Below are 27,313 nucleotides of genomic sequence, written 5' to 3' on the forward strand. Positions count from 1 at the left end.
AAAAAAAGCAAAAAGTTATGGATTGCTTCAGCGCTCTTCTCGATTCCACCTCCACAAATAATCATGAATCACGAACTAGTGTGATCTAAAAATCTACTGCCTGGAAAGAGTGTTCGACTAATAATATTTTATGCTACTAATGCCAGCACCACCGTCGTGACCGAAAAGGAAGGGTAGCGGAGGACTGAAACACGCCCATCAAAGCGCCATGAGCTATAACAACGACCGCGAGATGCCCGGCAACGGCGATACCACTGCCGACGACACAAAAGCCTATTCCATCATAATGTCCTACTCCGAAGACGCCGACTATTATACCCTACTCGGCCTTCGACGCGATCCTCCCCCTTCAGACAGCGCAATCCGCTCCGCATACCGCACGCTCACGCTGAGTTTCCACCCCGACAAACAACCATCGGATCTACAAGATGCAGCAAAACAGCATTTCGAACGCATCACCGAGGCATACGAGACGCTGATTGATCCGCAAAAGAGAATCGTGTATGATGCTATGGGTGCTGAGGGAGTGCGACGGGAATGGGGTACTGGCGGAGCGATGGGGCGCGGTGGAGATGCAGAGAGACAATGGAGGGAAAGGCAAGTCGGAGTCAAAGCGATGAAACCAGAAGAATTTCGAAAGTGGTTTTTCGAAACGATGAAGAGGAGGGAGCGAAGTGCGATTAATTCGCTGGTTAGAAGTAAGGTATGCTTGGTACTCCTGCTACAGCCATCATATTTATTGCGTCTGCGCTAATGCAACATTTGGTGCTAATGGCTCTGGTAGGGATCCTTGATCGTGGGCCTCGATGCTACGAACGTGATCTCCATCACGGATGTAGTCTTGAATGACGAGGGAGAGTTGGAAGAGGCCAACCTTCTCATCAATCCTCCAAAATTCTCAAATTTTGCTGCTCGGTACTCCTTTGTGACGCCGTTTCCCACCATAAGTGCCGTCCTTGGGGAGGCTGAGAAGGAGAATGTGGATAGCGAGGATGAAGAACATGATGAAGAATCAAAGAGCGAAAGCCCAGAGTTGGAAATCTATGCCGGTGTGGCAGGCGGATTTCAACGCTTTTTTGAAGAAGTGGAATTAGAGTATGACGATGGCGACACCGAGGTAGTAAAGGTAGGCTTGCCCATCATTCTGGTACAACCGTCACTAATGACAGTCATTAGGTCCCTCTTCCACTAGTTATGAGTACCCAGGCTGTCACCCTCGGCTTCAGCTCCAGCCGAGCTTTTACGGGCCCAGAGCCCAAAGGAATATTGAAGAAATGGCCGTTCTCGTTCCTTCAAAACTCCATTGCCAGCTTTGATGTTTCCGTTTTGCCGACTACGACATTACAGGCGAGGCTAGTCAAAAGCTTTATCGCAATACCAGGCACAAGGCCTTTCAATGTTGTCCTTGGAACCGTCTTCAGTCGCTCGATCTTCCAGGCTCCACCGTCACTCAACGTCCAAGTAACCAAGGCCATTGATGACAGGAGAATTGCATTTTGTAACTGGTCAAGCGGCTCGCTTGGATGGCCTCTTGTGATCGAGTCATTATTATCCGCTTTTACTAGTGACGAGGTCTACCTCAAGGAAGAAGGAGCAAGCCAACTTCAGGTAGGAATTATGTCGCAAGCACTGACGCCTGCGGCAGGCCTAGCAGATGATGATGATGATGATGATGAACCAGAACTCGCTGAAGAAGACGAGGAACACGAAGAGTATAGAGAGTTGCTCGCAAAGCAGCGCAGAGAAAACAGTGCCAATGAAGCATGGCAACTTGCTATCTCATCGTCCCCTGCCACGAACGGTCTTATTCTCAAATACTCTCGAGATATTTTTTCCGGCAAGGCGCCCACCGATGTTGCACTTTCGCAGTGGAGCTCTGAGAAACACTTCGCACTGCCGCCAGCAGATAAGCCGCGGTCTGTACGGCTCGAGGTCACTGCTAACCTTGGGCTAGACCTGTCAACTGGCTGGAGTATACATGGTTCACGAAAGGTCAGTGACCTGACTAGCATGGGATTTGGAGTCGGTATACAATCTCGGGGTCTGATGATGACCGTCTCATGGGCCAGACTCGGGCAGAGGATCAAGGTCCCTGTTGCAGTCTGCCCATTCGAGAGGGTGGGATCAGAGTCGGCTACGTTGGCAATTCTCCTCCCATGGTTAGCATACTGTGCCGTTGAGTTTGGGCTCATACGCCCTCGAGAGCGGCGCAATCGCCGGAAGTTAATCGCTCGACACCAGAAACGATTGAAGAAGCTAGTGCCCCAGAAGAGCTTGGAAAGTGCGCAGGCGATTGAGCTCATGGCCGACCAAGTGCAACGCCGCCAAGACAAGGAGTACGTCCGAGGTGGGTTGATAATAACCAAAGCGGAGTACGGTCATTATCCTTCTTCAGCACGGAATGCGGACAGGAACAGGGAGCCTGATGTGACAGATGTGACTGTTCCTGTGGCTGCACTGGTAGACCGCGGTCAACTGATTATCTCTGAGAAATCGGCGAAGGTGAGTCCTCTCTATCACCATCCTTCAAAATTGACTAATTCTTCGCAGTTTCATATACTTGGATTCCACGATCCGGCACCGTTAAAGTCCAAGAAACTCAAGATATGGTACCAGTATCATGGAAAAGAACACTACATAGAGGCCAACGATGCAGAGGGCGTTGCTTGTCCAATGCGATCCCATCAAGTTACTGCCTAAATTCTTTTTGTTCAAAGCCTTCTATCTTCAAGGCTTTCTATCTCTGTACTATATACCTACGCCTAGCTTCTGTCCCAACTCCTGTATCAATATGGCCATGAGGCCAAAGTCAGCTCTTCTTTCCATCTGCATTTGGAGGCTTGTAGCATTGTCTGGCAGCATTTTGGGAATTTTGGCGTTTATTCAACCTCTATACCTTCATATATATATGACTATAATTTGGCTTTAATCCAACGTACAATGAATCTTCGGTTTATTTTCGATATTTAATCAGTTTGCAGCACTTCTATAAGCGGCGTATAGCGGCAACCCTCGTTTTCCATGACGGGACGTTATCTAATCGTACGGCACCGGACAAGTACCAACACCGTAGTGCCGCAGCCAGCCCCATGAAAAAACGTCAAGCAGCTCGGGCACATCATTGTCACCACTTTCTCAACAACTCCCCCATTCTCACATATTTCGCCCTTCTCAAGATGACGTCCATTGCGGAGGGTCTATTCAAATCATTACCGAAACCAAGATACACAGGCGAGGAGGAGGAACTACCACAACATGGCCAGCGAGGACCGCGCATCGTCGGGCCGGGCCAACTAGATGAGACACAGGTTGTTCTGCGTGTGAGTCTTTCCACTGCCCCTTTTTCCTTTCTACAGTTACAGGGCTAATTATCGGTCACCAGAGGACCGGTCCCCCTCCTTACGGCGACAGAGCAGGATGGCGCCCTCGAGCCCCCGAAGACTTCGGCGACGGTGGCGCGTTCCCCGAGATTCTCGTCGCGCAATACCCCCTCGATATGGGCCGCAAAGGCACGCAGTCTAAATCCAACGCACTGGCCGTACAAGTCGACGCGGAGGGGAAAGTGAAATACGACGCTATTGCGCGCCGCGGACACAGCGATGACCGGATTGTACACGCTAGTTTCAAAGACCTTATCCCCCTCCGGCAGCGGGTTGATATGGGCGAGGTATCGCTTGACCGACCGTCCGAGGAAGAAGTTGAAGAGCAGATGGAGAAGACGAAGAAGGCACTTGAAAGTCTTGTTTCCGGTGCAGTGGCTGCCCAGAAGCCGAAGAATGTGAAGGGGGGTAGTCGCGCGGAGCCCACGTTTGTGCGGTATACGCCGGCGAACCAGATGGGGGATAATTCGAAGAAGAACGATCGCATAATGAAGATTGTCGAGCGCCAGCAGGATCCCATGGAGCCGCCGAAGTTCAAGCATAAGAAGATTCCCCGTGGACCGCCGTCGCCGCCTCCGCCCGTCATGCACTCGCCCCCGAGAAAACTCACGGCCGAGGACCAGGAAGCGTGGAAGATCCCGCCTCCCGTCTCGAATTGGAAGAATCCTAAGGGTTACACGGTCCCGCTGGATAAGCGCTTAGCTGCCGACGGGCGCGGCCTACAAGATGTCTCTATCAACGACAAATTCGCACAGTTCGCAGAAGCACTCTTCACAGCCGACCGACACGCCCGCGAGGAAGTCCGACTTCGCGCACAGATGCAGCAGCGCCTTGCCGAGAAAGAGAAGGCCCAGAAGGAAGAACACCTCCGCGCCCTCGCCCAAAAGGCCCGTGAGGAACGCACAAGGGGCACCGAGTCCCGCGCCTCCCGCTCACCCAGCCGCGACCGCAGCCGCAGCCGCAGCTATACGCCCTACTCAGACCGATCCCGCTCTCGCTCCCGCACCCCCGACGAAGAGGAAGAAGCCGCGCGCGAGCGCGAACAAGCCCGCCGCGAAAGACGACAAGACGCCGAGCGCCAACTCCGCCAATCCCGCATGGGCACAGAACGCCGCATCCAAGCCATGGCGCGCGAACAAAACCGCGATATATCCGAGAAGGTCGCGCTGGGTCTTGCAAAGCCTACTCAGTCTTCCGAAAGCATGTGGGACTCTCGCCTGTTCAATCAGACGAGCGGTATGAGCACGGGCTTCAACGAGGATAACCCCTACGACAAGCCGCTCTTTGCGGCGCAAGACGCGATCAATTCTATTTATCGGCCGAAGCCGCAGGCGGACTTTGATGATGAAAACGATGCAGAGGGGGAGATGAGTAAGATTTCTAAGAGCAGTCGGTTTGAGGTGCTGGGGCGGGCGAAGGAGGGGTTTAGGGGGGCGGCGGATGCGGAGGTTAGTACTTTTCTTTCACTGACCCTTTATTCTAACGTATTGTATCATGATGAGCTAACGAATATGTCCTTGCAAAAGGAACGATCCGGCCCCGTGCAATTCGAGAAAGAAGTCGATCCGTTCGGCATCGATAGTATGATTGCCGATGTCACTGGTGGCGGCGGTGGCAGCGGTAGTGGAGCAGGCCAAAAGCGCTACGGAATTCAGGAGGCCGAGCCTGAGGGTCGGGGGTCGAAGAGGGCGAGGGTTGATGAGGATGATTGAATGTTGTCCGTTGATTGATTGATTGATTGATTTGTGCTTGTTGCATTGATTGGCGATCTGGATTGCGTTGGTTTGGTTCCGGTGGAGTGTTACAGTAGGTATACATAGTTATCTTCATCTATGCAGGCTGAGTCAGTCACTACACATGTACGGATATGCATCATCAAAATAATACCCGTTCCAATTGAATAAATGCAATGCACATATCTCGGATATCCAACCCGATATTAGACAAGAGTGAAATGTCAATGCGCGAGGTGCTCTCCTGTAAGCTCATGCACGTCCACCTTGACAGCTATCTCCAGTCTCCATCTCGATGAGCTGGAGGTGAGCTGTCGGAAAACCAACAACGCAACGCAACGCACGGGCAGCGGGTTTACCCGGGCGTTGCATGCGTCTGTACTTTGTAGCCCCCCGAGCGTTGGAGATAGGAAACTAGATGATCTTCGTTCCTGGCGACACCGATTGGACGATACTTATCTATGACTCTGGGAGCTGCTTGGCGCTGCAGTAGGGCATGGCGATGGACTGGGACCCCAGTGTGTTGGTAGTCTAGCCTCCAGCTCGTTCTGCAGATGTACCAGATACTGTTATCAGTCTATCATTGTGTGTCAAACTGTCAGTGAGTACGTATGAAGGTCCAGCGCTCATCAACTGCCCGGGGTTATGACGGGGGGTGGAGCTCGGTCTCGGGGTTAGAGATGATCTCCAGCACCGTATGATGGGCTGCGTATGCTAGTCTCCACGGCGGCCTTATTTCTTCATCGATCTAAATAGTCGTTTCCAATAGATCGATCCAATCTAGAAATGCATATTATTGACTGTGCCTTGGTAGTGATGTGATTGCCCGAGACTCTGCCAACCATCAGCATTGAGTAACCAGGCACAGATCTAGCCAAACGTTGGACGCGGAAGCCTGATGCCGCCGATTAGTCAAACGAGCTCGTAGTGCCTACCCCGGAGCACGGAGTATTATAAAAAAGCAAAAATGACGTGTGAATTTGCAAGGGCTGGTGAAACGCCAAGGTACCCCGAGGAAGACTGCATGCTTCTGGCGATGGTGGAGAGAGACGATCGACGCGAAGATAGCGTCAAAAAAGAACGCCTCGTAAGCGCAAGAGCTGAACAAGAGGCAAATCCCTCCTTGGGCGAAGACAGTGGTGGAATGTGTTGTTGTTGCTATTATGATTGACTGATTCCCTTGCCGAGGATCAGGACGCCCAACGACCCCATCACGATGACATACGTTAAATAGGCTAGTCCTAGGATTTTCGGCAAGGAAAGACGTCTGACAGCTTCAGTTATTGGATGGGATAGGGCTAGGGAGGGGGCGACTGTTTGCCAGTTGCCTGGACCTTCCAGGCTAGAAGGAGGAGAAAATCCCGTGGTCAATAGCAGGGGGGCCCGATCGCCCACCAACCAGATCTTAGGATTTGCGACATCTAGGGCACAAGCCTGCTCTCAGATCGCTGATGACAAGGTCATGAGAGATCCCTGGAGGCTTTGGCTTTCCGAACGTAGCGCTGCAAGCGCTGATGGAATGTGCCCGGAGACTTAATGTTTTGTAAATCCAGAAGCTTTGAAGTCTCTATTTGCGGAAACTGAAGCTGAGATTCGTAAGGCTGGAGTTCAACCGACTATAAAGGACTCAATTAAGCGGGGACTTGGGCGTTGATAGCCCCGTTGCACGGTAGCTTCCAGTGAAAATTGAGTGGCTGGAACGCAGACCTTGGGGTTGGAAAAAGAAAAAAAAGGCAAAAGGAACGAATCGTGGAGATTGTGGTGGCACGATCCGTTGCTCAAATCGTACCCCGTATTGTCAAAAGTCAAATGCTCCTTTCCCACGCCAACAGCAGATGTCGAGCTCCGACTCCGAGTTACCATGCTCATTTTCCAGCAGTGGAATGCTGGACGGACTCCACCATGATGCCACCCACCCTTCCCACGTCTTTATCAGTTCCCAACCGCTGCAAGCTTTTGTAGGCCTCTCGACTCCAGACGGACGCGGGAATTGGAATCTCTCAGTGGCTGATGCCACGCTACGCAGGATCGAAAGTGTGTGTGACAGGGTATGTTGATTTGCAGCGATGTGCCTGACTAGCTCCCACAGGTTCACCACATCCTTGTCACGGAAAGTGCGGGGAGCGCACGAGCTTCTTCTGCTCTGGCCACCCGCTGGCATTCATCTCATTCGATGGATCTGGATGCAAAGCCCGGGTGAGCGCCGAGAATTGAAAGCATTCTCAGGACACCCAGTGACGCAGGACATTATCGGGACCAGCGCGTAGCGCGGAGTGGCAATTGGAGGAAGGTGTAGATAAGGCCTTCGGGGAGTGGAGAACTGGAGCTGGAGATAAAGCCAGACGAACAGACTAAAGTAGGGTCCGAGGCGGATTTTGCATTGCAAAGCAGATTAGGTAAAAGCGTCCCTGCTTAAATAGAAAGTCGACTTATCGCCATCTGGAGATGCCCCAGGAAGATTGTCAGTGGAGAGAGCAGCAAGTCAAGCTTTTCATCGTCGTTGACTCACGGTTTTCTTTTTTCCATAATCTCTGGAGTATTGACCCAAGCGTTGGTGGAATTGACAGAAGTAGAGAACTGGAGACAGACAGGAACAGACGTGGACGAAGGAAGGAACAGCACTGAGAGGGTTGAGTCACCTGCTCAACGCCGGACAGCAAAGCATCACCGACCTCTCTTCTTCACTTCCTCTCCTTCTCGCTTCTTCTCCCTCTTCCTCAACATTCCCTGCGTTGACGCCTATTTTCACAATTCCTGCCCTGGATAGCACCATCGCCCTCGACAGTTGCCTGCTGCATTCCAGACCCTCATCCTCCACCCATTCTTGCTACCATCGGTCCCAGAATGGCGTAACCAGAGGTTCGATGACAATGACAGCGCAGGTCTTTGTTGCGGCCTACAAAGGACTCAAGCGAAAAAAAGAAAAGAAAGGGACCAGAGATCGCTTTCAGCTACATCTGAACAGGCAATTAGTCTCGTCTTACTTGCGCAAATATACTCGACGCCATCGACTAGCCTGCCTAGCCCTGCCTATACTTCTTTTCGTTAAACTTCCTCTATATGACAATCCTCTTCCTTTCTTGATTTACGTTTTATATCTTTTACCTTCTGTGAGCCGATCCTTAATTCCCTCTCTGACGTCTGAACTGCCCTAATCTTCTTTTAGACTTTCCACGGATACTTTTAACTCAATACCCTAACGCACTTTTCTACCATTCATTGTCACGCAACACAGGTTTCAGGTGATGCCTGGCAAGATGGAAAACTCGTTGTCCTTGATATCTGCCCAGGTCCAGTTCATGGTGAGTTGTCATCACACAATGACCCTATCGTCATCCAAGCCTTTGCCTTTCCTAAGTCTTTATCGCCCGTCCGGTGCCTCGCTTTCTATGACGCCTATCGTCTGTTGTCTGCCAGATGACTCGGTATCGACTTGTCTCGAAGCCGCTAACAAGTGTTGTGGAACTACAGGAAGATCGGCTGGCCCTGGTGCACATTCCGTTAGATCTCTATCCCTTCTTCTTGGACCCCATCCTGCAGGTGCTGTTCCATGAAGTTGCTCCGATTTCTGGGACTGAGACTGAGACCCGTGGCTGTGACAGCCCGATTGATGTCTCACGAGATGTGCAACCTGCCTTTTTGAATCTCTCTATCACCCCGGTCGAATGCTCGGTTATGTGCCCTCGGCAGCTCGCCGACGACTACTTTGCTCCTCTGCTCGAGCGTTTCTCCCAAATCAGTCCGTCCACTCAGAGCCGTTTGTCAATCAGTAAGGATGATTTTATTGCAATGCAGGTGTACGGAGATAGCCTGGAAGCTGGCCAGCGGGTTCTTGAGTTGACAACACCCTTGGCCATGGCGGGAATGTACGTTCCTCCATTTAAACTACGGCTTTGGGCCGACACTAACCAGCTTTCTGTAGATCAATCTTCTTCATATCCACCTATTTCGCCGACTACATCATCGTACCCCTCAAAAACAAAGCTCAAGTTATCGAAGCCCTGGAAAATCGCGGCTTTAAATTCGAGATCTCGACCGAGGCCTTCGTCAACAATAATCAACCGTTCAGCCCGATTTCGTCAATGTCTGCCAGTACTCTGAGCTCTCCACCGGCCACACCGCCGCCGTCCTCCCTCAACGAGCTCCAGAAGCGCACTTTTTCGTCATTGCGTCGAAACAACATCGTCCCATACGTCGACACATCCCTCCGACTGGTGCAATGCGCAGCTCATCATCGCTTCAGCAATGAAGACAGCTCCATCGGTATTCTACGCGAAGCCCTCACAACCGCTCTCGTCGTGGACAAGCCTCGATTCCTCTCCCTCACCCTCACTGCAGCAGATCCTGCCGCGTCTCTTCTTCTGGAGCGTCGTCTGCTACCCCGGTTCTCCAGCGACTCAGCCTCTGTGGCTGACGAAGATGACGATTCTAGCCTCCTCCTGGGTGCAAAGGACGAGATACTCTTTCCAATCATGCTTGATTTACGCAAGCTTCCTTTAGAGGCTACCGGTATCGTATGCGGTGTTGCAAGTCGACTAGCCGATGCAACGCATGACCGATCCGAGGGAAGTCTCACAGGATCAACCACGATATACCCTGATAGTCCCACGTATGAGAGATCAGCAAAATACTTCGACATTCTCAACGGGACTCACAATGTTTCGAGTCCTAAGAGTCACAGCCCTGGCCGGAAGACTAACGGCACCGCCCCATCCACCCATCGCCTTCAGCCAGATCTGGACGCATCTCTCGATGCAGTCGATATCAGCTTCCTCAGTACAGCGCGCGCAGGGACCATTATCGTTGGCGAACACGAACTCCACCGCGCAATGGACGCCTTGGAAGCTGAAAGTCACGAGCCTGAAAAAGCGATTGAGGCTTTGGAAATCTAATCATAGCATACTACGGCATATGCCTTTTTCTTTTTCTTTTTTTGGTTGCTCAGCTATACTCTCAAAAGTTCTATTTCCCCTTTTGTCCTGTTGATTCTACTCTCTCAGTCTCATATTGTGGCGAGCAAAAAGTTTGGTGAGTTCAGAAACACCTTGGCTTATTTTCTTTTCTTTGTCTCTATTTTCTGCGCCACGGAAAGCGATGCATTATATTATACACCCATCCACTGCATATCTTGTTATGACTGTCTTTGTTCTTCTTCGAGGGTGCTTTGTCCTTCCTCCGATCTCCACTTCGTTAAAATCCCGTTGGATTGAGTTCTTGAACCAGGTTTACACAGCGACTGGAAAGCGGCGACGCATGCATGTATCTAGGCTACGCAGTTCGATTGCGTTACAGAACGTTGGGATATGATATGATGAAATGACTGATTCTATGCAATGGTAAATCATGTATACTTTCTGCTATAAATTTCATTCCTATATAGTACCTACACACCACAACCCATGCACCCACCCGGCCACTTCAACATGAACACTAGTTCGTAGTACCTAGCTTCTGCTGGACCCTTAATCCCTTATCCTTGCTGTGTAACACTCCTATTCAGTACACTAGACCAGGAAGCTACGATTGATCATAGGATGAGACAGCGCGCCAAGTACCGAAGGAATGGCGCCGCACGAAAGCCTCAATCTGGATGCACCGCGGTGGCCAGAGATCTAGTTTGCCTAAGCGAAGGGTGTTATGTTCGTCTTCTTCAGCTGGTGATTTTAGAATGCACCTGATGAATTAAGACATTGGTTGCGGTTCGGTTGATGCGCAAGGGGCCTGAACGTCATCGGAGTGTGACCGGATGACTTGCCCTGCTTTTCTGCGTGGCTTGCGTCGGAATTGTGAGGAGTCTAGAATATATGCTTCTGTGAGCTTCGACGGAGGAAAGTCGCGCATTCCAATTGATGTCAGACTTCTTGGACGCCTGGCGCACGTGGGTCCATGGTGGAATGTGCGGCGGCGTGGTTATTCAAAAGCCGCGATAGCCTCAATGTTTAGATATATAAGCTCGGAGGATGATCCAGAAGCTGACATGAGCGTCATAGCGGCATCCGGTATGCTTTCCTAAAGTGGCATAGAGAAAAGTCGGTAGTTCTTCGGGTGATTATATAGTCAGCCAGCCTCTCCGCGTTTAAGCGTCCTGGCCTTATCAGTGGCCAGTGGCCACCAGTCTCACTAGCGATAGACCTTGACGGTTCCTGCAGCGCCGCAGTCAGCATCAGACGAGTAAAAATAAACTTCGCAGGTGATCTAATATGTCAAAAGGTAGAACGTACCGTCGGAGCAACCACCAGCCCAGCATTTCCCTTTCTCGTTCCAAGACACAGAGCTCACGGCCTTGACTGTCTCTCCGGCCGGAATGCACGCTAGGAGCTCTCCGCTAAGAATGTCCCAGACGAACATGTGAGCTTGCGCAGAGCGATTTTCTTTGTCGGCCTCACTACCGCTGAGGACAACTGCGTCACCTTTTGCGAATACGGACCGGATGCGCAGCTCCGTGTTGAGGTACGCGGGCTTACTTTCCCGGAGGAAAGGTGTAGCCTTCGTGCTGTCATCATGCCCGAATGCCTTCAGTAACTTCCCATCGTCGCGATCCAGCATCCGAATTCGACTGTCAAGGGTGGATGTTAACAGCGCGTTTCCATCTGCTGAACAGCGGACGCTGGTAACTGGGTTGCCAATGACATCTACCGTCGCCCGCCCCATGCGGATGTCGTAGACTCGCGCGCGTCCATCATAGCTCCCACTTGCAATAGAATATGTCGGTGAGTGCACATGAAGCGAAGAGACGGTATCGCAGGCCTCGGTCAGAGTCTGAATCGGCTTATGGGACTGTGAGCGGCCATCCCATAGGTTGATGGTGGTATCTGCGCTGCCTGCACTCAACAAGTAATTAGCCTAGTGCGTTGGAGCCGAGAACCTCATCGCTCTGACGTGCCCTAGAAGTCATCGTCTGCACTCACCAGAAACAACAACCGCATCATCCTCTCCAGCAAATTGCACCGCTTCAACCCTCGCGTTATGCCCACCCCATCTCCTCACAGTAACGCCCTGCTCAACATCCCAAAGAAAGACCTGCCGATCTCCACCAACACTCGCGAACTTCGAGTTGTCCGACGCAACGGCGATGTCTAGCACCGAGTACCCATGCGCCTCGTACTTCTGGATCGGCGATGTCGTCTCAGCACCGGTGGCATTGCTGCTGTTCGTGCTCGGGACTGCGCGGGAGAGGTGAACAGCGCGGTCGGTAGATCCAGTCAAGACGTAGATGCCGGGGCCACCGGAGAATGTCACGGCATTCACGGGCCCTATGGTGCACGTTTTGATTAACTTAGAGCTACTAAGGATGCGGTGAGAACGGAGCTAGCTTGAGCCTTACCATTGTGTGTCTTGAGGGTGTGGACTAGCTGTGTAGGAAACTTCCCTGCCGTAGTCATTGACGCGCCCTGAAGAGAGTATCAGGACGGTTGATAACGAGTGTACGGTGGGTGAGTGAGGAATTTGTGTAATTGAGGAAGCTTCGAGGCGGAGAAACGCAGAGGGAATGAGCGCATCGGAAATTGATCGGGCGGACAGGGCACTAAGTCTTACTTGGCGATTCCCTCGGACTACCTCGGGCCTAGCGACCTGTTTTTATATCTATCCAGTTGCCTAATTATTGAAAGTATGTATAGGAGTCTAGCCTGGGTATAAAGTCCTAGAAGCTTTAAATGATCCGTCTGCTAAAGAGTACGCGCAATATTTTGAACAACTTGCAGGGTACAAAGCCCGTTTATGCAGAGGACACGAGGTCAACGAAACGCTGTTCGGCCTTTTAGAACGATTTGGCATCGCTGAATGTTTATTCATGGTGCAGGATTAAAACTGTATTGATTGAGATGCCGGATACAAGAGGGCTATTATCAAGGACGTAGACAAACCATCGCTAGCTACTAGCAAGCAAATTCAGAAAACAGGTCGGGTCAGACCGGATGGAGAAGCCGTATGGGTGATAAGCTTCTGGGTAGGCAACACGATCCGAAGATATCACGGAGAATGTCAAAATGTGAATAAGGATAGAATAAAAAAGAAACCGTCAAGGGGTAGTCGAGAGTAAAACCATATTAGTCGAGATGAATGCACACTTCTGCTTTTCCCACCGTCCGTAAAACAGCCATGCCAGTGGTATTGAAAAATATTTAGCGACGACCGTGGCTTCGGGTGGATGAGCCCTGCAGGCCCTCGATTTCTCCCTCGAGAGCTTTGATGCTGTTCACCAGTTAGCTTGAACACATGGCTGAAATTTAGATAGTGTGGGACATACGCAGCGTGAGTCGCCTCCAAATCCTTGTTGAGACGGTCTCTCTCCGCAATGAGCTTCTGCTCCCACTGCCGGAACCGCGACTCCTCGAGCTTGACTTGGTCGGTGAAGCGCTTGCGCAGGTTCTCTTCCTCTTCCTTGAACTTGGGGTTGTCGAGCTTTCTGGGACGAGCCTCGCCAAACTTCCGGGTCTCCATTTGTTGTGCGCGGTATGCCTCATAGTGCGACTCCTCGGTTGTGTGGATAAGGTCGAGCATGTGAGTACGGATGAGAATCGAGCGGAGCTTCTTGAAGTCGCAGTGTTCCTCGTCCTCAACCTCGGCAACACCCCAGGCGTATTGACGACCCTTGACGACACGGCCATCGTTGGTCTTCACATCCTTCTCGGAACCGATCACGGCGAAAGGCATGGCAGCCATCAGACTGCGGGCGTGAGTGGCGGCGGTCTCATCGTCCTCCTCAACGGGAGGGGTGTAGATCTTGATGCCCTGGGCTTCGATAACGGCTTGAACCTAGTGTTTGAACAGGTGGTTAGTCTCGATCCTTGACTCCGTGATGCAATGCGAAATAACTCACCCTCTGCTTGTAGCGAAGGAGGTCGGCGGGACTGAGAGTGTCGGCCTTGGCGATAACGGGAATAAGGTTGACGCGAGAGCTGAGACGCTTCATAACCTCGATATCCAGGGGCTTCAGGGTGTGACCGGTGGGGCGGATGAAGTACAAGCAGGCGTGCACACGCATGTCAATCTTGTCTGTACGGCGCGGCTGCTGCTCCTGCAACATATAGGACTCATGCTGGTCGTCAAGGAATTCAATGATTGGTTGCCATGAATCGCGGTTGTTCACGTAGTCACCGAATCCGGGGGTATCAATAACGGTCAAGCGGACTATAAGACGCAATAATTGTTAGCCCGTCGCTACTCCTGAATCACGATTCCCAGGTCGCACCTTTGAAGAATTTCTCCTCCAACTCAGCCTTGGTGATCTCAATCTCGACGGTCCGGTCGACCTGCTTCTGGTGTCGGCGCTTGTGGTCGGCGTAGTTCTTGATGGTGGTAGAGAACAAAGTGTTGATGAACGTGGTCTTTCCCAGTCCAGACTCCCCAGCGACCTAGAGATTACCATTAGATCTATCCCGTGGTGCAGCAGAAGACCAATTGAGCATACCATAATAGTGAAGGCCGCACCCCGCTTAGCAACAATCTTGTGTCTGAAGTATGCTCATTAGAATCATCTCCCCAGTCCACAGATCCGTGTCCCCGCAAGCTGTACATACCGCTGGTTGGGGAGCTATTGAGAGAGAGATCCATTGTCAGTACGGCTTCAATTATCAAACAGAACAAGGCTGATGGCTGAAACTCACGTTGGCAATGCCAATGGGCGAAGCGGTTTCGGACATGATGATTAGGGGGTGACCAGCAAGGACAGCTAGAAATCAAACAGATCGGGGGCGGAGCAACAACCCGGGGGCTACTTGGGAATTGAAAGAAAGAATGAGAGGAAGAAGTCCCTTCAAAGTGGATGAAGTCGGAGACAGAAGGGCAGTCGTCGAGATAGGAGTGGAAGACAAGAGGACAGCAGCCAACCTGAATCTTGTTTGTGCCTGGTTGAGTCTAGTCTGGCTCCTGCTGCCCCTGAATCCAAAGAATCCGAGCCCCCCAAAGTCACGAGACTGGGGATCTTGGCTCCTTAGGCATCTACACTAACCCATATTAGGTCTAGACTCCCGGGGCGGAGAAATCAGCTGATCCGAGCTCTTATCGCAGAGGCCGACTTTTTTTGTTGAAGATCGAGAGGTGTCGAGCGACTCGAGGTGCGACTAGCTGGCTGTGACCATGAAGATCGATTTCAAGGTGAGTTCGTTTTCTTATTTCAGAGCTTCTACCGTCGTACTTGTTCTTCAGAGCCCCAATGCTAACAAAAACTCTCAGTTCTCGAACCTCCTCGGTACAGTCTATCGCAAAGGAAACCTGCTCTTCACGCCCGATGGAAACAGCTTGATTTCGCCGGTGGGCAATAGGGTCACCGTATTCGACCTTGTGAAGTATGCTTTACTCGACCCAATACTCTTTGTGGTTTGTCTAACCTCTTTCCTTTTAGCAACAATTCCTACACTCTTCCCTTCGCGCATCGAACAAATATCCACCAGCTGGACCTTACTCCCCGCGGCAACATTCTTCTCTCCGTTGACGAACATGGTCGCGCCATCTTGACCAACTTCCACCGCCGCATTCAGATCTACAATTTTTCGTTCAAGGGCAAAGTATCAGCCCTCAAGTTCTCGCCATCCGGTCGTCACTTTGCCGTTGGAGTTGGGCGTCGGCTACAAATATGGCAAACCCCGGAAACGCCCACGGTCGGTGGTGATGGAGAGATCGACTTTGCTCCTTTTGTCTTGCATCGTGATCTTGCCGGTCACTTTGACGAAGTTCAGCACATCGAGTGGTCAAGCGATTCACGCTTCCTTCTCACTGCTTCAAAGGATTTGACCGCGCGGGTATGGAGTCTCGACCCGGAAGATGGCTTCGAGCCTACAACTCTCGCCGGTCATCGACAAGGAGTAAGAGCGGCATTCTTCTCTGCTGACCAAGAGATTGTAAGTGTCTTTGTGCACCAATCGAGATTAATGTCCTAACTCATGATTAGATTTACACTGTGAGCCGAGACTGCGCCCTGTTTAAATGGGAATACGTCGCAAAGAAAGACCCAGACACTATGGAGGATGTGGCTGAAGCACGCTGGAGGATTGTTGAGAAGAAATTCTTCCAGCAGCCACATGCCACTGTCAAATGTGCGGCTTTCCATGCCCCCTCGAACCTCCTCGTTGTTGGGTTCTCAACCGGGCTGTTTGGTCTTTACGAGTTGCCAGAGTTTAACACAATCCACCTTCTAAGGTAATTTAGAATTCTATCAAATTGACCTCAGCGCTGATGGTTTGCAGTGTTTCTCAAAGCAATATCGACGTTGTCACCATCAACAAAACCGGCGAGTGGCTTGCCTTTGGCTCGTCAAAGTACGGGCAATTGCTCGTATGGGAGTGGCAGTCAGAGTCATATATTCTCAAACAACAAGGTCATCTAGACTCGATGAATGCTCTGGCCTACTCCCCCGACGGTCAAAGGATCGTTACCGCCGCGGATGACGGCAAGGTCAAAGTATGGGACGTCAAGTCTGGCTTCTGTCTTGTCACATTTACGGAACACACGAGCGGAGTCACGGCTTGTGAGTTTTCAAAGAAAGGAAACGTTCTATTCACTTCGTCACTGGATGGTTCCATCAGAGCCTGGGATCTGATTAGGTACCGCAATTTCCGCACATTCACAGCGCCATCTCGACTCTCCTTCTCCTGCCTCGCAGTTGACCCTAGTGGTGAGGTTGTCTGCGCGGGATCACCTGACTCCTTCGATATCCACGTATGGTCGGTGCAAACTGGACAGCTTCTTGATCAGCTAAACGGCCATGAAGGACCTGTCTCAGCCTTGGCGTTCGCGGCGGATGGAAATCACTTGGTCAGCGGAAGCTGGGATCGCACTGTCCGTCTTTGGAGCATTTTCGGCCGCACTCAGACTAGCGAGCCCCTGCAGCTTACTTCTGACATCTTGAGCGTTGCATTCCGACCAGATGGAAAGCAGATTGCAGCATCCTCTCTGGATGGGCAACTGACTTTCTGGTCTGTTGCCGATTCTGTGCAGCAAACCGGTATTGATGGGCGCCGTGATATCTCAGGAGGACGTAAAGTCTCAGACCGCACCACAGCAGCTAATGCTGCTGGTACGAAGTCGTTCCACTGCATCACATACAGTGCCGATGGCAGTTGTGTCCTTGCTGCAGGGAACAGCAAATACATCTGTTTATACGACGTTCAATCGGGATCTCTTGTGAAGAAGTACACCGTCTCTGTCAATACTTCGCTTGACGGCACCCAAGAATTCCTAAATAGTCGTGATATGACCGAAGCTGGCGCGCGAGGCCTTATTGATGAAACTGGAGAAGCTTCTGATCATGAAGAACGCATTGACCGATCTCTCCCGGGTGCAAAGCGTGGTGATGCTGGTTCTCGTACAACTCGACCTGAGGTACGTGTTAGCGGTGTGGACTTTTCCTCAACAGGCCGATCGTTCTGTGCGGCTTCGACAGAAGGACTTCTCATCTACAGTTTGGATACCGAGTTTGTTTTCGATCCCTTTGATCTCGACATCTCTATCACACCTGATACTATTATCGATACGATAGAAGGAGCGAAGAAGGCTGCCGCGACCGGTGATACGGACAATGATGACACATTCTTGAAAGCACTGGTCATGGCATTCCGCCTGAACGAGGCCAAGCTCATCCGTGCCGTCCACGAGGCCATTCCTCCCTCGGACATTGCTCACGTTGTCCGCGAAGTTCCTACTGTATACCTTCCTCGCTTACTTCGATTTGTTGCTCACGCTTGCGACGAGACACCCCACCTTGAATTCAACCTCCTCTGGATTGAATCTTTGTTGAGCAGCCACGGCAGATACTTCAAGGACAACGCAGGCACACTAGGCCCCGAGCTCCGTGCTGTCCAGCGGGCTCTCGATGACATCAATGAGAATCTCAAGCGCCTGGCACAGCAGAATCTTTATAACCTCAACTTCCTCCTTGCCCAACCTGTTCTTGCGGGCAAGAAGACACCCGCATTCCCGAAAGCGATAGACACTGTTGATGGACCCCCTGCAAACGGCGATGCCAACATGACAGATGCTAGCGATGCCAGCGACGATGCGGAAGGCGAATGGCTAGGACTTGAATGATTGAACGTCAGTCAATCTTTTCCTTCTACTCGTCATTTTGCTACGGCTGCTGCTTCTTCGTCTTTGTTCTCGTTTGATACCTCGGCTCCGTTCTAGAACTTTGCATTTGCGCCAGGCGTTTGCTTTTCTTGATGTTATACTTTGGGAGATTATCAAGCACAAACCAAAAGTCATCTATCATTAGTGTATATAAACAATGTATCAACACAGCACACCAAGAATTCTAAGTGTTCTCTGCCAATTTTTCTTTTCTTTTTTCTTTACTTGAATCAAAAACTTTACGTGAATCAAAAACAAGATTCAAAAGCAATACACTTTCTAATCTACCGTCAACCCTTATTGGTCTTTTGCTTGTCCGCATGACTGACCTGATTCACAGTCAACAAGGATAAACCATCTACTAAACCATCACAACCCTGTCTTCGCCACTGTCTCTCCACGAGCAACAAAGGTCTTTGGAAATGTGTTTCCCTCATGCGTATCACAGTAGATGGCAGATGATAAAACATTTGTATGTCCTACCTTCAGGGCCTCTTATAAAAGTCCATACTAGCGCTTCTATCCTTCAATGCCATTATAAAGGTGACACTGCCTGCAATGGGTGCCTACTTTTCCATCTCTTGAGTCTCTGAGCTTCCTTCACAGTTTCAGCCTCTACTGTTCTTCCTTCTTGAGGTCACATTACCCCAGAATTTCAAAACAATTGCCGGACTGTGAAGACTACCCCAGATCTATTGGAACAAGACATCCACTAGCGAATCCGATACATATCTTTCAGCAAGATGTCATTGGTTGTCATTTTAGCTTTGGCAGCTTGTTTTCTTGGCTGGCTCGCCGTCAAGTCCTCTAATGCCGCTGCTGCGATGAAGGTACCGACTGTGAGCATTTGCCGATGTACTCCGGACTTTATCAACCGGCTCCTATACGTTTTCATGGCTCGAAGACTTATATACAAGGGTTACAACAAGGTATTTTTTCCAATCCGTCTGAACCCGGTGAGTGCTACTGGCAGGGCTGGCTTACGAACTTGCCCTTCTAGTACAAGGATACTCCCTACCGTGTCCGCAAAGTCGATGCAGATCTCATTGTGCTTCCAGCCAAGTATCTTCCCTACATTCGCCAGATGGACCATACGAAGATTAGTCTTTTAGAGGCGCAGTATGATGTAATTTCTCCTTCTGCTTCCCTCTTACTGAACTTCCTGAATAATTTTTTACAGAGCGTTTGTGGCGACTACACTCATTTACTACATGACAGTAACCTCCCTTCACATACTGTAAGCAGGAGGTTGACACCGGCTTTGTGTAAGTGATCGCTTATCCTCCTCCTATCTTAGGTCTCTGTTAACAACACAATGTACAGCCCGAGTCGTCCCAAAAGTCATTGACGAACTCAAACACGCCTTTCAAATCGAAGTCCCAGAATGCAAGGGTAAGCTCCTTCCTCAGACAGAGCCCAGCCTGAGTCCCAATAAAGACCGAGTCTAACTAGTTATCACAGATAAATATGTCCCTGTTAATTTATACTACATGATCCTCTACATAGTAACGCGCGCCACATCCCGCATAATAGTCGGCGACACCGTCTGCCGCAGCCAAACCTGGCTCGACACAGTCACAAAGTACACAGAGAACCTAGGGACTGCTCTCCTCCTGCTCCGTCCTCTGCCACCACTTCTACGCCCCCTCATCGCCTCCTTCCTCCCTCAACCCCGCTACCTCAAGAAAACAATGCGCTGGGTGAAAGAAGGCATCTTCATCCCGGTTATCCTTGAGCGGCGCGAGAAAGAGGCGATGGACCCGGACTACCAGAAACCAGATGATTTCATTCAGTGGATTATGGATGGGGAAGATAACGAGTCTGATGCGGACCCGGGGACTATTGCGCAGGGAGTCATGATTATTATTGCCCTTGCGGTTGTGCATACGAGTAGCATGCTTATTACGCAGGGGTTGTTTGATCTCTTGCTCAGGCCGGAGTACCTTAAGCCGTTGAGAGAGGAGATCAATGACACCCTGAAGGAGGGGTGGGAGAATGCAACGAAGCAAGACTTTGCGAAGCAGATAAAACTGGATAGTTTCCTTAGGGAGTCGCAGAGGCTGAATCCTACTAGTGAAGGTATGTTCAAGCCCTATTCCTTTTTCCGTCCTATCTCAACAATGAAGTACGGTGCTAACAAAGGTATAGTAAACGTCCAACGCATCGTAAAAGAAACCCTCATATTCCCCGACGGCTTCACAGTCCCAGAAGGAACACACATCGTGTTCCCCGCCGGGCCTCTTTCACGAGACCCAACCTTAATCACCAACCCGGGAACATTTGACGGGCTCCGATGGTGCCCCAATTCTTCCAATAACGATTCCGACACCGATTCCGACAAAGCCATCGAGTCCAAGAATGATTCCATTGTCACAGCTAGTCCGTTGAACCTGCACTTCGGATATGGAAGGCAAGCTTGCCCAGGACGACACTTTGCGAGCGCTACCTCCAAGGCGCTTCTTTCGAAGTTGCTTGTGGAATATGATATAAAACCCTTGGATAGCAAGCAGTGGAAGAGGCCGACGAATATCCGGAATGGTGAGCAGATTATGCCGAATCTTTTTACGAAGGTTCTTATTCGGAGGAGAGAGGTTCCTGCTGGTATTTGAAGTCGACTCATGGAAGTCGGAGTTCTATACTTTTGGGAAGGATTCTTGTCACTTTCCTATTATTCAGGGCTTCTTAGTCTTATCGGCGGGCATTCAAAGTAGGAGGATTTCTTGGTTTGCGCCTTGATGTTGAGAGCTTTGGTTTTTGTATTTCTGTTTTGCCGATCTCACGATATATTTTGTAACCACTTCCTACTCCCGACTAACGACCAACAGAACAACACCAACCTTGATCAAACACAGTCCTATAATCCCCTACCCATCTCTCAATAGAACTACTTACAGTATAGCAACCGCATTCGGCGGACTCGCAACACCCCCAGGAACCTATAAAACCTATTAGCACTCATCCAACCCAACCACAACTCTTCAAGGCCACCTCACATATCAAAAAGAGAAGGGAAAAACATACCTTCAACGGCACACTACTCAAAAAGAAATTCCACCTCCCCTTCTCCCTACAATACTTCGCTAACCCCTCCAAATCAAAATACTCCCCGATCGGCATCCCCCACCCACTCAAACACCACTGATGCAGCGTCTTCTCATGATCAACCCCCTGCTCAGGCCTCACCAACGGCGCCGGCTCAAAAGACGGACTATCGCTTGCAATCGCCGCGAATTGGTTCCCCCATAGCCAGCGCAGCGTCTCCTCCCCGTTCTGCACACCCGCGAAATCTGGCGTTGGTCGGGCTGCAATGGCGGCTTCTTCGTCTGCGGAGAGAGCGTTGTACGCTTCTGTGAAACCCGTGCGGATGAAGAGGATGTCGCCGCGCCGAGGGGTGAGGCTTGTCTCGGTGATTATTTGTTGGATGACGCTTAGTGGGATTTCGCTTGTTTTGAAGGGTGTGAGTTCGATGGAGTGTCTTCGGGCCCAGGAGGCGTAGTCGATTAAGATTCCGCGGCCGACTATGCCGCCTGTGTGGGACCATGCTGTTTGTAGTTTTGTTAGTCTTGTAAAGTAAGGTAGGAGCGAGGTATAGTATAGGGTGCTCCGGAGGAACGGGAACAAACCGTCAATCCCAATAGCTCTCGAGTTTCTCAAGTCATCCAGCGAGTGCCCATTGAAGTAACACCCGTGCGTTTGATTTCCTATACATGGTCTCACTCGTCAACCTCACTTTCTTTAAGCCCCGTCACAAGATAGATCCTTACGAACCATAATGCCGAAACCCATCCCACTGAGAACTAGTCTGCGTATTAAACGTAAGAATATCATCATTCACAATCCTCGGCGCCTTATTAACAAGCTCCTGCGTGAACGGCTTGCGACCAAAGCTCGGATGCGAGAGGCGGTTAAGCGGGAGATCCAGACTGAATCTCACGCCGTCGCGGATTTCCTCACTCGCTGCGCGTTTGATGACTTCGGGGGTAAGGAGGTTTAGCATTCCCAACTCGTTGTTCGGGCCGAACAGGCCCCAGGCGTTTCCTTTGGGCCCGGCTGGGTCAAGGGTTAGGGAGTCGAAGGAGGGGATTGTTGGGGTGGACATGGTGGATAGAGGGAGGCAAGCTAGCTTGGGCGGAGAAAATGAGAGGGATCGGGTGTATTATATATGGTGGCGGATACGGAAGTCGGATTCTTTTCCATGAAGGTATACAGATCATCGGAGTTTAGCCGGTGAAATTGCGGGGAAGGTGGAGGTGGCCGCGGCGTGGGGGTGCGATTACCCATTTTGTTTGTTCATTTATGGTTATCCAGCTAACTAGCTTTTATAAAGAGTACATAAATCGAGGGACTGGCTCTATACAGCGCCACAGACCACATCTAGAAGTTCTTTCTCTGGGCCAACCCATCTACTGGACATTTCCAGCAGCCGCGCCTCGACCGCGATTTCCTCCTCGGCCTCGGAATCCGTTTCCTCGATCAATACCACCACGGCCGCGACCTCGGCCACGACCACGCGAGTCCATACCATTGGGCGGGGGAACTTGCGTGTAGTTCTTTGGTCGGAAGTTTGGATTGTTGTCGACGACACCTGCGGACGGGTCGCTGTTGTCGACCGAGACATATCCGCCTCGGCCGCGAGACGTACCACCGCGTCCTCGACCTCGACCGCCACGAGCTACGCCGTTAGCGTTCGCATCGTTGCTAGGTCGGAAGGGGAGTGTAGTGGTGCCGTTGTGACTGCCGCGTCCACCTCTTTGGCCGGAGATAGCACCGCGGAATGAGCCCCGAAGCGGCGGTGGAGTGGGAGCTTCTTTCAGCTGTTCCTGGCCACCGGGACCCAAGGGTGCACCGTACCCAGCGACAGTCAACGGAGTCGGCTGGTTCTGTTGCTTCTGGTTGACAGCAGCCCTAGTGCTGGCTAGAAGCTGACGGTAAGAGACATTGAGGACAGACGACGCGAGCACAGTCTGTCCGCGGAAGGGGGAACATCTATCTCCAAGTGTAGTGCCACTCAGGAACTTGACATCGAAAACAACGTCAAGAAGGATGGCCCTAGAAGTTCGAGTAAGACCAACAACGGTACCCCGTGTGGCAATTGGCACTTTTCCGGAGTCTTGGGCGTAAACAACGCGGTCTCCAAGCTTGAAGGTCTGGTTTCCAAGTCGATGCTCAACATCCGATGGACGGAGAAGAGCACTTCGAGGAATATCTCTCATCTTCTTGACTTCCATGGGCGGCAGGCTTGCCATTATCCTGTCGGCATCCTCCTCAATGGCCTTGACAACATCCGAGTCAAGCTGCTCTGCCTCTAGAGGAACCCGCTCAAAGTTCTTGGCTTCGATTTCCTTGAGCCAAGTCTTTATCTCATTGATCTTGTCAAGAGCAACGTCTGCCGGGTAAAAGTCCGTGGGCGAGTATCGATCATTTCTGGGGTTGCGCTGGATACCCGCGATGAATTCGGGGAACTTAATCATGTACTGCTGCAGCAGACCCACAGCCCTGGCACTAAACTCCCAACCTGATTCCCCGCGGCGGGAATATCCGAGGACCTTTTGCTTTCGAGCCTCGAACTTCAGGTTGAGACCCAGGTTAACGCGCTGGCCCTCAACGTCAACTGAGAAGGATGATGTAATCTTGGCAAGAACCAAAGGGTTCAGACGAAGGCTCTTTGCAATTGCATAAGATGGCATGTAAGGGCAGAGGGCCTCTGCGTTCTTAGCACGATCTCTTCCAAATTCAGGTTCCCGGCCCTTCATCGAGGCAATAAGTCCATTTACCTTGCCGTCATCGTGACCAGTAACATGAACAGGTCTTCCATAGTTGAAGTCGCCCAAGAAGAAGGCACGCGAGTTCTCGGGGAACTCTTGCTCAATCGGCAGAGCTTCTCGCTCAATGAAACGTTCATCAGGGTTGATTACCTCATCGACAACGAGTTGGAGGGCGTAATCGGTCTCCTGTCCGGGGATTTCCGCGAATTCTTTGATAGTGGCACCTGAGTCCGTCTTGATGAGACCTTTCAGGAGCTGGACATGCACCATGGCTTCAACAGGGCCAATAATGGTACCGAATCTCCTGCTGTAGATACCTTCGATCTTATCAGCCTTCTTCTTCCACTGTTCAATTTGAACATCGGAGTGAGGAGTGGCTTGGGCGTGTTGTTCACCCTCAGGAAGCGTGTAGTCAAACAGCTCATCGGAGACACGGGTGACAAGCGCTTCTTGCAGGAACGGATAGCCCACGAAGACGCGCTGTCCTAGTTTCTTCTTGGCCAGTTCGGAGCTTGACCGACTCCCAGGGTCAAGTACCGTGATCACCATGCTTTCATTGCGACTCTCCTGCTGGAACACGCAAACACCATGGAATCCTAGCTGGCCAACATGGGGCAAAGTCTTCAAAGTAGGGAAACCGGCAAGAGCTGCCGCTCCAAGGTGGACTCCGCTCATAAGCCCAACATATGGTTCAAGGCCATCCATTGTCGGCAGGTCGAAGATGTTCTGAACACAATGGCAGCTGGGGACATCAGGGAAAACACCAGGGAGAGACGAAGGGTATGTAAACTGAACGTTTTGGTCGTATGTGAACTTCAAGCTAACACCAAAACCATTGCGGGCTTTCTCATCCTCGGTTAGGAGATTTTCTCGCGAGGCAAGGGCATCTAGAAGGCGACGCTCGTCGATGAACGGAATTTTCACAACGGCTTCCCATTCCATCTTCTTTCCGTTCATGTCCAATTCAAAGTCACGAGGATAAAAGTCGACGATAGGAGAATCCGGTGATGACATCAAGTCGTGGTAAGCTCTAGGGACAATCTTCTTGCTCCGGTCGGGAAGCACTCCCATAAGCTGGTCATAAGGCCTGAATGGTCTTCCAAGACGGAAGTTCGTGTCTGCTTTCAAGCCCTTCTTCACATCTGCACTGTGTTAGTACTAGTATCCGAGTAAAGGATATCAAATGAAAGTACCTGAAATCATTGGTGCGTAATGCGAGTTAAAGAACCAGGGCCAGGACGCAATTCCCCGGTAATAATAAAACAAGACCCATTGAAGTCCTTGCACGTAGTTTTCTGTTAACTTGCGCATCTCCTCCTGGTTGTCCAATCCCCAGCCGAATTTCTCCATATAGTACTTGTCTTTCCAGTCCTGGAACTTTTCTTGGTACTTCTTCTCGGCAGCTGCTTTAGCCTCCTCGGCGGACAGCTCCTGGACCTTGGCGTTTTCGTACTTGCGGATGATCCGCTGAACCGCCATTGAGGCTTCCTCATCCTCCTCCTCTTCACTGTCGTCGTCTTCGCTGGGCGGGAACTGAACCCGAATGAAACGGTCGCCGTCATCATTTGAGACTGTGCTCCAAGGCAACCGCAGGTCGCCTGCGAGCTGCTCCACAAACTTACGGTCCCTAGCTGGGAGAGTAGGTGGGAAGTCAAGCGGTTTCGAATCTGCCGCCTTTCCAGGTCGGTTCAGAACGTACTTCTTGACTGTTTTCAGAATGTTCTTCTGATTGGGTGTGACCGTGAACGACTTCGGTTTCGCATCCGCCTCCGCGCCGTTCTCATCTCCACTCTGCTTTGCGCGCATCCATGCGGCGTCCGAGTATTCGACCTCAAAGAAACGGTACTCCACATGGCTTAACCCATCGAGCAGCATACCGAGTCGTTCCAAGTTGATTGTGCCCTGCTCATTGATGTAACCACCCATCTTGGGCAAGGTCTCCTTGTAGACTTTAAACATCAATGACAATGCACCTTCGTTGATATGAAGGTTGGGCAAGTTGGGTAAAAAGTCGTTCCCAACAAAGAAAGCCATAAGAATGAAATCATCAATCACACGTTCAAATTCGTACGGGAAGTTGATAATCCCCTGTTGCTCCAATTCCTGGAATTCCAGTTCCAAATATTCTCTGACCATGCTCAAATGTAAGAGGTAGAAATTCTGGTGTTCCAGCTCTTTCGGCTTCTTCTGGACTTGACGACCGAAGGTCACTTCTTCACGAAGAAGACAGAAATGGGGGTCGTGGCTAAGTAGGCCCAACATGATCAAATCGGCGTCAAGACCATACAAACAATGGCGAACATTCGGATCGTACTGAGGCTGCGCTTTCGCGTGCCGGATATACTCCATAATCTTGTGTTCACCCTCTCCTGGTACCTCGTGGCCTGAGAGTACAATGTCCACTCCTTGCCAATCCTTGTCTTCGGAGATCTTCTTGCTGATGAAATATTTCAGTTGCTCCGTAAGTTTTGCCATGAACTCCGTTCCTGGGGTAATGCAGTTGCTATCGAAAGGATCCTCCTTCGGCATCTCGACTCCTTGCGCAATTGCCTTCTCTTTCGCCGTCTCGGCATCAAGGGCCGTTCGAAAACGTCGCGCACGCTGCTGATTCATCTTTGCACGTGGTGCGACACCATCAACAGCCATGAAGAAAAGCTTCTTTGGTTTGATTTTCCCATACAAATGTTCGATATAGTTGAAGATGGCGATGAACATCTTATCTTCAGTCATTCGGAAAGTCGGCGAGTCACTGTCTTTGTGTGTGCAGTTGTGGATAATGCCGTTCATGTCAAGGTATAGGTTGTCGAACTCGGGTATGCGGTTCTCCGCGATCAGCATAGAGATCGCGGGATACCGTTCGCTCAGCCATCGGAAGAACTTGGGAACACCCATGATGTCGTGCTAAATTATCAAGTGTAGAGAGGTGAGATAGAGAATGTGAGATTGGACAGGATGAAATTCCGTAGTGTATCGTGGCCGTCGTAGTCGTCGTCAGAAACTCAATCAAGAAACCAAGCTTAAGGCGCAAACTATTCGATGAGATAATGGACCAAAGGAAATGATCAAAGACTCAAAGAACGTGAAAGAATAATACACAAAAGGAATGATTAGTCCGACCAAACAGAAATAAACTAGAAAAACGGACTAGAAGGGCGAGATAGAACCGCGGAGGTTGCTGTTGGAAGAAGATCGATGAATCATTCAGGGTGGACTTGGTGCAGGTGGCTAAAGTGTCACCGCCTCGGAAGAGCCGCAGGGCGGAACCTCGATTGGGACTAGCACTGCCAAGCCCATATTCACCCGAATAGGCTTAGAGTGACGACGCCCATTAACGCGCTCTGCCACTGGCACTGTCGCGTTTCGAAGAGCT

General features: G+C 50.9%; 9 protein-coding genes across 9 annotated transcripts; 5 read left to right on the top strand and 4 right to left on the bottom strand.

The window, feature by feature from the left end:
* Window positions 1-38: 38 nt before the first annotated feature.
* BDV14DRAFT_174900 (J domain-containing protein) lies at window positions 39-2,935 on the top strand. Its single transcript, XM_073768973.1, has 4 exons — window positions 39-703; window positions 785-1,126; window positions 1,177-2,502; window positions 2,551-2,935. Exons 1-4 carry the CDS (start codon window positions 209-211, stop codon window positions 2,698-2,700), a joined length of 2,313 nt encoding a protein of 770 aa, XP_073627343.1. The 5' UTR covers window positions 39-208; the 3' UTR covers window positions 2,701-2,935.
* Window positions 2,936-3,176: 241 nt separating this feature from the next.
* On the top strand, window positions 3,177-5,092 carry BDV14DRAFT_190265 (SKIP/SNW domain-containing protein; the record flags this gene model as incomplete). The annotated part of the gene is made up of 3 exons (XM_073771316.1): window positions 3,177-3,320; window positions 3,383-4,828; window positions 4,907-5,092. 3 exons carry the CDS (start codon window positions 3,177-3,179, stop codon window positions 5,090-5,092), a joined length of 1,776 nt encoding a protein of 591 aa, XP_073627344.1.
* A 2,928-nt stretch (window positions 5,093-8,020) lies between these two features.
* Window positions 8,021-10,106, top strand: BDV14DRAFT_76863 (ACT domain-containing protein). The gene is made up of 4 exons (XM_073777472.1): window positions 8,021-8,223; window positions 8,280-8,415; window positions 8,585-8,979; window positions 9,036-10,106. The coding sequence occupies exons 2-4, from the start codon at window positions 8,359-8,361 to the stop codon at window positions 10,003-10,005; spliced, it is 1,422 nt and encodes a 473-aa protein (XP_073627345.1). The 5' UTR covers window positions 8,021-8,223; window positions 8,280-8,358; the 3' UTR covers window positions 10,006-10,106.
* A 1,128-nt stretch (window positions 10,107-11,234) lies between these two features.
* Window positions 11,235-12,708, bottom strand: BDV14DRAFT_174925 (WD40-repeat-containing domain protein). The gene is made up of 3 exons (XM_073768975.1): window positions 12,438-12,708; window positions 12,022-12,366; window positions 11,235-11,934 (listed from the first exon to the last, which is right to left on the bottom strand). Exons 1-3 carry the CDS (start codon window positions 12,493-12,495, stop codon window positions 11,309-11,311), a joined length of 1,029 nt encoding a protein of 342 aa, XP_073627346.1. The 5' UTR covers window positions 12,496-12,708; the 3' UTR covers window positions 11,235-11,308.
* Window positions 12,709-12,740: 32 nt separating this feature from the next.
* aspC (septin CDC12) lies at window positions 12,741-15,074 on the bottom strand. Its single transcript, XM_073768976.1, has 7 exons — window positions 14,722-15,074; window positions 14,635-14,648; window positions 14,526-14,568; window positions 14,307-14,469; window positions 13,935-14,245; window positions 13,362-13,870; window positions 12,741-13,306 (listed from the first exon to the last, which is right to left on the bottom strand). The coding sequence occupies exons 1-7, from the start codon at window positions 14,755-14,757 to the stop codon at window positions 13,237-13,239; spliced, it is 1,146 nt and encodes a 381-aa protein (XP_073627347.1). The 5' UTR covers window positions 14,758-15,074; the 3' UTR covers window positions 12,741-13,236.
* An 84-nt stretch (window positions 15,075-15,158) lies between these two features.
* On the top strand, window positions 15,159-18,619 carry BDV14DRAFT_174929 (snoRNA-binding rRNA-processing protein PWP2). The gene is made up of 5 exons (XM_073768977.1): window positions 15,159-15,211; window positions 15,290-15,402; window positions 15,459-15,954; window positions 16,005-16,252; window positions 16,300-18,619. Exons 1-5 carry the CDS (start codon window positions 15,194-15,196, stop codon window positions 18,137-18,139), a joined length of 2,715 nt encoding a protein of 904 aa, XP_073627348.1. The 5' UTR covers window positions 15,159-15,193; the 3' UTR covers window positions 18,140-18,619.
* A 302-nt stretch (window positions 18,620-18,921) lies between these two features.
* Window positions 18,922-20,787, top strand: BDV14DRAFT_200911 (cytochrome P450; the record flags this gene model as incomplete). The annotated part of the gene is made up of 6 exons (XM_073773612.1): window positions 18,922-19,107; window positions 19,179-19,304; window positions 19,359-19,443; window positions 19,502-19,570; window positions 19,640-20,257; window positions 20,327-20,787. 6 exons carry the CDS (start codon window positions 18,922-18,924, stop codon window positions 20,785-20,787), a joined length of 1,545 nt encoding a protein of 514 aa, XP_073627349.1.
* Window positions 20,788-21,066: 279 nt separating this feature from the next.
* BDV14DRAFT_200912 (uncharacterized protein) lies at window positions 21,067-22,277 on the bottom strand (the record flags this gene model as incomplete). The annotated part of the gene is made up of 4 exons (XM_073773613.1): window positions 21,067-21,114; window positions 21,200-21,720; window positions 21,802-21,879; window positions 21,947-22,277. 4 exons carry the CDS (start codon window positions 22,275-22,277, stop codon window positions 21,067-21,069), a joined length of 978 nt encoding a protein of 325 aa, XP_073627350.1.
* Window positions 22,278-22,454: 177 nt separating this feature from the next.
* Window positions 22,455-27,120, bottom strand: BDV14DRAFT_174931 (chromatin-binding exonuclease XRN1). Its single transcript, XM_073768978.1, has 2 exons — window positions 25,137-27,120; window positions 22,455-25,085 (listed from the first exon to the last, which is right to left on the bottom strand). Exons 1-2 carry the CDS (start codon window positions 26,833-26,835, stop codon window positions 22,582-22,584), a joined length of 4,203 nt encoding a protein of 1,400 aa, XP_073627351.1. The 5' UTR covers window positions 26,836-27,120; the 3' UTR covers window positions 22,455-22,581.
* Between the last annotated feature and the right edge of the window lie 193 nt (window positions 27,121-27,313).

Source organism: Aspergillus stella-maris (genome assembly GCF_047715825.1).
Source record: "Aspergillus stella-maris strain CBS 113639 unplaced genomic scaffold BDV14scaffold_33, whole genome shotgun sequence".
In the NCBI taxonomy this organism is placed as follows: Eukaryota; Fungi; Ascomycota; class Eurotiomycetes; order Eurotiales; family Aspergillaceae; genus Aspergillus; species Aspergillus stella-maris.